We start from the raw sequence: 10,446 nt of genomic DNA, 5'->3' as shown, positions 1-10,446 counted from the left end.
AAAAATATGGGAACGCCTTCCCCTCGATGGAATTCTTGCCAATATGCATCGAGGTTCTTGGCCCGATAGACCCCAACACCCTTAAATTTCTTAAGGAAATATGCAAAATGATCAGCGTCAGATCAGGCGACAGCAGGGAACCTGTTTTTCGCAACTACACACATACATACATACAGACAGACATACATACACACACACACACACACACACACACACACACACACACACACACATATATATATATATATATATATATATATATTATTCGAAAATTTGTATAGCGCTAATTACAAACAAAATGTTTCTCAAAAGCACTGTCTAAAAAAAACAAAAAAAAAACATTTGAATTGCTACGATAAACCAAATCTTAAAATCTTATAATGAAAACAAAAATGATTTCAATAATTTCTTGAACAATTTTTCTGTCTATTCGGGCTGTCTTAGATGACTTGGTAGACTATTCCAAACGGCTGGTCCACATACTGAAAAACTTCTCTCAGCCATTTTCAAGTTGGTTTGGGGCACACATAACAAGTTGCTATCATCAGACTTTAAGCAGACGTTTTTAAAAGACAGTTGTTTCGGTGCATGCATTTCTTTCAAATAAACTGGCGCCATTCCCTTCATACATGTGAACATGATTGTTGATATTTGGAACAAAATTCTTTTTTTGACCATCAACCAGTGCAGTTTTCTGAATATCGGAGTGACATGGTCAAACTTTTTCGCATCAACCACGGTCTTAGCTGCCCGATTCTGAATTGACTGAAGCACAGATAACGATTTTTCAGGCAAACCATAAAATAGGCTGTTGCAGTAATATATATATATATATATATATACAAACTTATACATATACTCAGACTAACACATAGACATACATACGCACACATACGATCACTCACACACACATACACACACACACATACATAAACATAAATTTTTCTTAATTGTCTGCTTGCATTTTCAGAGACAGTCATTAAATAAAATTTTAGGTGTGTGGATGGCTGGATTAAAGTGCAACCGTGCGCCATACATGCAATCTAGACACTGGCAAAATTTGTATTTGACTGTTTGATTGTTTGTACGTCCGTTCGTTCGTTCGTTCGTTCGTTTTTGTTTGTTTGTTTGTTTGTCTCCATGTATGTACGTCAACACTCAATATAAATTTTCCACACACACAAATATACACACATATATATAATATATAAACACACACACACACACTCACACACACACTTACAGATACACATAAACATTTCAAACAGACTTCAGACACACAAACACATGTTCAATCAATTTATTTGTATTGAATTGATATAGTAAACATCCCGTTTAAACATAGAGAAGTAAAAATTTGATTTTGCCAAAAATAAATGTTTAACTAAACTAATTTAGAAAAATCGACATTTTTTATTGAAATTAGGCATGCAAATGTTCATATAGGTAAAGCCTGTTTATTTAGTACTATTGATCGCTTAATTGAAATTTAATGAGTGAGTGAGTGAGTGAGTGAGTGAGTGAGTGAGTGAGTGAGTAAACCTGATTGGGCGTGAGTTCAGGCATCACACTAACACAGCACTTGTTAGGTCGAGATTTCTTTGCATTCGATCCTGGTCACTTCAACAGCAGAGCCAGTCATTGCACTATCTTGCCACCCATCATTTAACAGACCCTCTTCCCACGTTCAGCGTTTTTAGAAATTGTTCAAAACTTGCCGAAACAATTAAGGAGATGCTTTTTTTTAAGTTTTCTACATGAAATAAATTTCCTCCTAAAGATAATTTATGGCCTGAGGTAGCAATCTAAGTGAGTAATCTGTGGGAGAATGAAAAAATTTTAAATTAAAATTTGTCAATGAAAAGAAATTTTTCAGAAAAAACGTTTTAATTCCTCTAGGACTAATGGTAGTCCGGTTTGAATTATTATTTCCTTCTGACACCTGCATTTTGCGTTATAAATTTTCATTACTCAACATCAATCATTCTTTTATTACCTAACAGAATTGATTGGGAAGGTGAAAATTTGCTTTTTATTTATTTTTTTTCAGATTATTTATGAATTTTTTAATTTATTTCAGAAAAATGTTTTAACAGCATGAAAATTCAGGCGATTATAGCACGTACTTACAAACACACAAACACATACATACACAAACAGACAATATCACACACACACACACACACACATATACAAAGACAGACAAACACACGTATTCATACAAGGTCAAAACTCCCTTACGTACATACACAGTGCCTTTGCCTGAAATTTAATAAGAGAAAGGCTTGAATTTGTATAAAAAATATGGTAATAATTTGGTTATCACTCAATCTATATTAAATTTTGCTCTTAAAATTTGTAATTTTGTGAAAAATTCAGCTTAATTTCATCGTTATCAGAAGCTGTAAAAGTATTCAGTCAAAATGTTTGTAAATTTACATATGTAAATTTACCATACATCGAGTTCATTTTAGCCTTGATCATAGCAAAGTTTTCATTTCAGCCCCAAGGAGCAAAAAGAAAACACACATACACAAACACACAGACACACACACACACACATACACAAACACACAGACATATACAGACACAAACACACAGACACACACTCACAGGCACAAAATTTTAAGAAAAACTTACCTTTACAAACACACCTGCATATATCAATTTTTGTGTTTCCCATTGTTTTTCTGTTGCATGCCATAGTTTGCTCAACAAACATTACATTATAACTGACTACCATACGTATAATTATAAGCAAATAATAATTCTAATAAACACACACATGTATAAAAATATGAACAAATTATGTATACATATGTTCTTATATAAACATATATAAGCAAGCTTATGCTTATATGAATGGGTTTATTACTATACAATCGTGATCTTCATCTTTTCTCTCTTTCTCACTCTCTCTAAATGTTTCTCTCTCTCTCTCTCTCTCTTTTCACTCGTTTTATCTGTCGCAATATTTGTCTTTAGATGCAAAATTGAACAATTACCTGCGTTTATACACTATTTTACAATATTTATTTACACACGATTAAATGCATATATACATGCCACAATTTAAGAACGAAACATAAAATTAATATATATTTATATACATATATATGTATATATAAATTTCAAAATAAATATAAATGTTTATTAAATTGAAAGAACTTTGGACCACACTTATCTTCACTCTCTCTATATATATATATATATCTATAAACATATGTATATATATAAAGAGAAATAGAGAGAGAGAGAAGGAGAGGAGAGAGAGAAAAATAAAGAGAGTGAAAGAGTGTGTGAGAGAGAGAGAAGGAAAGACAGAGAGAGAGAGAGGAAGAGAGAGAGAGAGAGAGAGAGTAAAAAAATGTCCTGTTTATATAACTACCGACAATCACAGCCGTAAAATTTAAAGCGAGCAAATAGGTGCAAGTTAGCACGTGTAGATAGTTTATTCGTATATATCAGACGTTATTGTAGGATAAATTGTAAATAAATATAATAATAAAACAGTTATCATAATAATAATGATATAAATTATTACAATGACGATAATAACAGTTGTTTAACTAAACATTTGGTTAATTATACTTAATTAATTTAATGACGCGATAGCTCCAAATTGCTAATTAAAAATATCGAATTAATCAGTTAATTATTGATTTAATTATGAACGTTAACTAGCTAATTTTTTCAAAAATAGTTTAATTAATATTTTATCACGAATCAATTGATAATTATAGTGTAGTGAATTATCAATAATAATAATATTATTAATAACAATAATTTTATATCATGATACGGTATGGATACCATGATTTATACATGATGTTAACACTGAGCGTTCACCACTGATGACCACCGTAATATAACAAGAAGGTGATTGATATCATCTGATTAATTATCATTATTATTATCATTTTTATTGTTGTTGTTGTTTTATTATTAATAATAGCATTGTCGTTGTTGTTATTGATGTTGTTGTTGTTGTGGTTTGCCATTTGTTGTGGTTGTTGTTGTTATTGTTGTTGTTATTGTTGGTGCTACTGTTGTTGTCGTTGTTGTTGTTGTCGTCGTTACTGTTGCTGTTGGTGTTCGTGAAGTCCTTGTGTCACTTGTTCCTCATCGTCGTCATCATTGTCATCGTCATCTTCATCATCTATCACTCAACATCCTTATTACTCCTATCAGTCATCAATGTGAATGTCATCTTAATCCAGCGCAAGCACAACAGAAAAAGTGTTATCAGATCATCATCATTATCATCATACTGACATCACCATCATCATCTTACTGACATCATCATCATCATCATCTTACCGGCATCATCATCATCATCATCATCATCTTACTGGTATCATAATTACTATCATTTGACGTTGTAGAAAACATACTCGCGTCGGCGGATCAATATTAACTACAGCGTAATTACCGTCTCTGTCGTAACTTTCATCATCATCATCATTCACCAAAATTTTAATCGTATTAATTGAGTTTTATCTTCTCTCTCTCTCTCTCTCCCTTTTTTTTTATCTCGCTCTTGTTTTTCTGTCTCTCATATTGTCTGTCTTTTTGAATCTTGCCATTTACTAACTGTATTTTTTCTTTCGCTTCCTCTCTCTTTCAGTTTTTTTCATTTTCTGGTTTTCTGCCCCCCCCTCTCTCTTTTTCTTTCTCTCTCTTTTTAAACTTCGATCGATTTGAGAAGAAGATGAGTGGTTTTACGTCACTTGCCTCCATGTTTTGTATTGTCTATCAAACGTTTTGCTCTTAATAGATTTTCTTTCTTGCAGGTGCACACATACAAAAACACACACGCACACACACACACAGACACGCATACAAAACAGAAGCATACACAAATTTACAGTAGAGACCGACCGAAATTCGGTTTCGGTTTCGGTTTCGGCGCCGAAACTGCCAATTTTTCTAGTTTCGGCCGTTTTTCGGTTTCGGCCGAATGTTATATTTCAGTTTCGGCCGTTTTTCGGTTTCGGCCGAAACTAAATCATATTTGCCGAAAAAAACCGAAAATATTTTTTTTTCAAAAATACTTGAGTAAATTACATGAAAGTGATAAATGTCTTCTAAGGAAAACTGAACTACAAGTGGATTATTGCTGAAATGTTTGATATTCTTAAATAACTATATAAAACTACATCATTTATATATTACCACCTATGTATATATATATATATATATATATATTATACTTAAAATTGCAAAGATTTGCATATAGACAAAGAAAAGCTTTCAATATCATCATACAACATAACGCAATTATAAATCATCACACTCATATATATAAGTGCATATAAATGTATATATAATCCTTATTGTATTGGGTGGTCTATATATATATGTATATATATATATATATATGACTCTAAAATTTACAAAGTTTATCTTTATTGAAATTTGACCATGCCTGATAAACACATCAACATAATTTATGCAGAGATGGACTTAAGCTCAACTCAATTTTTCATGGTTCAGCGCTATTTATATACACATACACACAAGATATAATTTATAAATTCTCACCATATATATATATTTATTTATTTATATATATTATATATATATACGCACAAGTATAATAAGAATAACATTTCATTGTCTATAAAAAAAATTTTAAACTTCTTTGTTGTTTTGAAGTAACTGTCTAAATTTTTAAAGTAAAAAGTTATATAAATGATGTTCTATTAAAATTTTCAATATTCGGTTTCGGTTTCGGCCGAAAATATTTTTTTAGTTTCGGTTTTTTTCGGTTTCGGCCGAAACCTATTTTTTAGATTCGGCCTTATTTCGGTTTCGGCCGAAACTGAAATTTCAATTTCGGCTTTGTTTCGGTTTCGGCCGAAAGAAAAAAAACAATTTCGGTCGGTCTCTAATTTACAGACACATACATTTAAAAATAAATCCAATAACTTTGAATAATCACCCACACATTTACAATAGGTACATACGCACACAGCTCTCTAATTATTATTTTTCCAAATTTTAAAATGCATTAAATAAATCGCCAAAAGATTGATCGATGTTGAAATCTGTGTATGTTTGTATGTATTTGTGTCTGTGCCTGTGTATGCTTGTGTGGGTGTGCGTACAAGACCGGCTTAGAGGGGCTGAAGCCCTCTTTTAATTATTTCAATTTAATCATTTTAACATTCATAAAAATACAATCTTTTTTCCTTCATTCCACTGACTAAACGTAAAATCTGTGTTACTGGCAGAAAAGTTCCTCGCGTATGATCAAAAACTTAGCCAACCAAATACGACTAATCGCTTTATCACGTGATTAAATGATTAGGTCTTTCTAAAAAGGTATCTAATAAAACGATTAAACCAAGAAATAACTTTGTATGCATTGACATCTGACAAAAACGCACATGCAAATTGCTATTATACGAACTATTTTATACAAACTAGAGTTACTAATCTGCAATTATCAAGAGTGTCATTATTATTACCATTATTTGTGCTAAAAATATAATAATTTGCAATAATTATCCTTAATATCATTCATAGTTTTATTTCCATGCATACATGTAAACTCGTTGATGGCTGTTAAATGAAAGATGAATTTTATATTATCACCTATCAATACATATCATTGCTACATAGACAAGCAGACACACACACACGCAAACAAATGCACGTACATGCACACATACACACACACACACACATGTAAACAAATGTACATACCAAAATTCATGTGAAGATGATGAATTGTTTAATTTTTATTACACGTGTATACAAGGTTGAACTCATGGGAACTTGTATCCTTATTATTTTTACTACTTCTACTACTACTGCTACTACTGCTGCTACTACTACTGTTGCTGCTGCTACTACAACAACTACTGTTGCTGCTACTACTGCAATATTGTTGCCGGTAGTAGTAGTTTTAGTAGTAGTAGTAGTAATAGTAGTAGTAGTAGTAGTAGTAGTAGTAGTAGTAGTAGTAGAAGTAGTAATATAACTTGCCACCTAGTGAAATTTTTACGAGTTACATTTGTGTCTCATCGCGGGGGACCTTCATGTTTAGGAATATTTCATTCTTCGTTTAATTTTTTTTTATAACTTTTCACTCTAAGAATGATTAGTTGATAGCAAGTAGAAAGAGAGAGAGAAAGAAAGAGAGCAAGAGAAAGAGAGACAGAGAAAGAAAGAGAAATAGAGAGGGAGAGAAAAAAAGACAGAGAGAGAAAGAAAAAGAGAGCGAGAACAAGAGCTAAAAAAAGAAACAACATAATCACATTCAGAAAGTTCTCCGATAATTATTTATTTAACAACTTTTCATACTTGGAATAACTACTAATTAACGTGCAAACAGAATTATGATAAGGTATGAAGAGAAAGAGAGAGAAGATGGGGGAGGGAGAGTGCGAATGTGAGAAAGTAGAGAGGTAATTATGTCAAAGAGGTTCTATTATAATTTTATTTCATGAATGCAATAGAAAACCATGCATAACGGTTCGCAAATTACTTACTCTTACTACTGACGTTTAGTTGTTAATATTCTAGCAAATGTGTGTGTGTGTATGTGTGTTTGTGTGTGTGTGTGTGTATGTTTGTGTGTGTGATATTTTCGTTGAATGTTTATTTTTATATTTATTTTGTTAATTAACCAAATTTTAGACCTATTTATTAAAACACGTCGCAGTCATTCCTCAATTTTTTCTTTTTTCTCCGAACATTCCAACAACGACGAAGAGCAGCAACAACAATAAAACCACAACAACAACAAACAAAAAAAACTAAGAAACGAAACAACAACAAAGAAACGAAACAACAACAACATAGACAAGTCTAACAACAACAACTCATAACAATGACATCATCCTCACAACAAAACCAACAACTACAACTCGGTGACCTCAACTCCAACCAACACCCAAACTCACCCCCACCACCTGACAACAATTATCATCATCATCAACATCCGCTTCTTCCTACCCACCATCATCACCACCAACAACAACTTCCTCATCGTCACCATCATCACTCTCCAACTTACCATCGTAACTCAAGGTACTTTAAAACTCTGGCACAGTTTTGCCTGAGTAGAGTTAATTTCAGAAAGACCGTGCTGGTCTTAGGACTGACTTACTTCACTTTCATGTACTTATTCCACAGCAAACTTCAAAACGATTACAGAGACAAGAGTCGTTACGATGATGATTCCTACGACAACGATGATAACATCATCACAAAAACTGACCTACCACATGATGATAATAATAAAAGTGCCATGACTCACGGCGATGAAAGCCGTAATAGTAATGGTAGGACTAGTAATAGTATTAGTAATAGTAAAGAAAGTAATAGTAATGATAAGAATGGTGGCGATAGTAGTAGTAGTAGTAGTAGTAATAATAATAATAATAATAACACCAACACTAATAGCAAAGGAGGCATAATAAAAATAGCATCTAAAAACAATAATAACAATAATAATAATATCAAATATGATGATGATGATGATGATGATAGTAACAACAGAAATAATAAGAATAATAAGCTATGGAAGCTGGCTCATCAGTTCTTCTGGATGGGAGGTGTGTACGGGAAGTGTTGTAAATACTTGAAAAAGTTTGCTAATAATATTAATAATAATCAAGACGACAGCGTTCAAAATCTCAACATGATGCCACCACAACAAACACAGCCACCACAACAACCACAGCCACCACACGAAAACAGGACGTCGCGATCTTCGGCGATCTCGATGTCGAACTGGTGGTCGAAATCGTATTCGAAGACTGTCGAATTCGCTTTTGAAAAGTTCGACTTCACCTTCCAGCAGCCCCTTACGAACGCTCACGTCTTCTCTGCCTACTATGACGATCGTCCGAACGATTTTGACAACAAACACAACGGAAGTCTCGTCAGGATGATGTTCTTCCTGCCTCTCAAACAAGATCCACCGCCACTGTTTTGCGTTTTTACGTTGACTTTTGAAGAAGATGATGATGATGACGTTGGTGGTAGTGGTGGTGATGATGTTCGTCCGCGGCGACAGCCGGAAGTTGTGGTCAGTAGGGTTCAGAAAAAATACGAGATGTGTGAGAATCATGGGAAGAAGATGGGTGGATTCATACTTTCATGTCATGTTGGTTGATGTGTCTGTCTGTCTGTTTGTGTGTGCGTGTGATTTTATGTATGTATGTATGTATGTGTGTGTGTATTTGTATGTGTGTGTGTGTATTTGTATGTATGTGTGTTTATTGTATGTGTATGTATGTGCGAAATTGAGCAAAGTACTGTAAGAATGAGTTCACATGATTTGATGCCTATGTGCTAATTAGTGTCGGTTTTTTTTTTGAGTTTCAGATGTCAGCTGGTTGTTTTTGCGTTAAAATTTTTTTAATTGGATGCAGTTAGATGCAGTTTAGTAGTGATGGGATGGCAGTTGCACCCTTCTAAATGTTACTTCACTGCATGATGAACGCTTTTTAAAAGTGCTCAAAAACTATCACATGGTTATTCAGTTTTTAATTGGGAGCATCTGCGCCTCACAACTCCCACATTCACGTCAGGCGGCATATATAATTATCTACGTGCTTGTGCAAGCACCGTAACAAACCAAAGTGTTTAACTTTTATTTTGGCAAAGCGCGCGTTTGAACCTGGGAGGTGCTTGTGTGTTAACAACGTATCAAACATGTATTAAGGTTGCTTGCTGCTACAGCTAGGTCGTTTTTGTCAGTAATAGTAGTAGTAGTAGTAGTAGTAGTAGTAGTAGTAGTAATAATAATAATAATAATAGTAATGATATTTATCAACGTCATATCTCAGTCATCGTCGTCATCATCAGTACCACCCTAAATGACTTCACTGCAGGTGCCAGCGGAAGTGAAGTCACCGCCATGTTTCGTCGTCCTCTACCGGAAGGACCCAGAGGAAGATGATTTTGATTGGTCGTCAGAGACCGGAACTATCATACCCGTCAGGATACTTGGATCACGTGATCATGGTGGTGTTGGTAGTAGTAGTAGTAATAGTAGTAGGGGCAATAAGAGTGATGTTCTTGATAGTCCGAGGCAAAGTATTAATAATAACGCCAACACTGATACTCACATTGGAAGTTTGTTTCATAATATTTCGTACATTAAAAATAACAGCAACAACAACAACAACAATAATAATAATAATAGTAATAACAATAATAACAACAATAATAATAATAACATTGATAATAATGACGTTGGTGATGTTAAATCAAAAAGTCCAAATATTGTAGTAAATAAAATTGATAGTAAGAAAGAAAAAAACTCGACGGAGAGAAAAAAAGTGAAAAGAGAGAGTGAGAGAGAAAGTCGGTTCTCCATCTGCATATCTCCACTTTTCGGTAACGTGACAACCTGGAAGTTACTTGAATTCATCGAGACGTCGGTATTGTTCGGATTCGATCGATTCGTCTTCTACGTTTACGAGG

At 33.4% G+C, this 10,446-nt stretch overlaps 1 protein-coding gene across 1 annotated transcript in view; it reads left to right on the top strand.

The window, feature by feature from the left end:
* Window positions 1–7,377: 7,377 nt before the first annotated feature.
* HELRODRAFT_173518 (hypothetical protein) overlaps window positions 7,378–10,446 on the top strand; it is a gene marked incomplete at both ends in the record, with an annotated part of 5,690 nt that continues 2,621 nt past the window's right edge. The window contains 3 exons of the mRNA XM_009020125.1: window positions 7,378–7,415; window positions 8,041–9,121; window positions 9,852–10,446. The exon at window positions 9,852–10,446 is cut by the window's right edge and continues 20 nt beyond it. Of these exons, the coding sequence (XP_009018373.1) occupies window positions 7,378–7,415; window positions 8,041–9,121; window positions 9,852–10,446 (1,714 nt within the window). The remainder of the gene's footprint in view (window positions 7,416–8,040; window positions 9,122–9,851) is intronic.

This window comes from Helobdella robusta (assembly GCF_000326865.2).
Source record: "Helobdella robusta unplaced genomic scaffold HELROscaffold_26, whole genome shotgun sequence".
Lineage (NCBI taxonomy): Eukaryota > Metazoa > Annelida > Clitellata > Rhynchobdellida > Glossiphoniidae > Helobdella > Helobdella robusta.
Note: the sequence above shows the minus strand (reverse complement) of the source record. Positions and strands in the feature narration are given on the sequence as shown.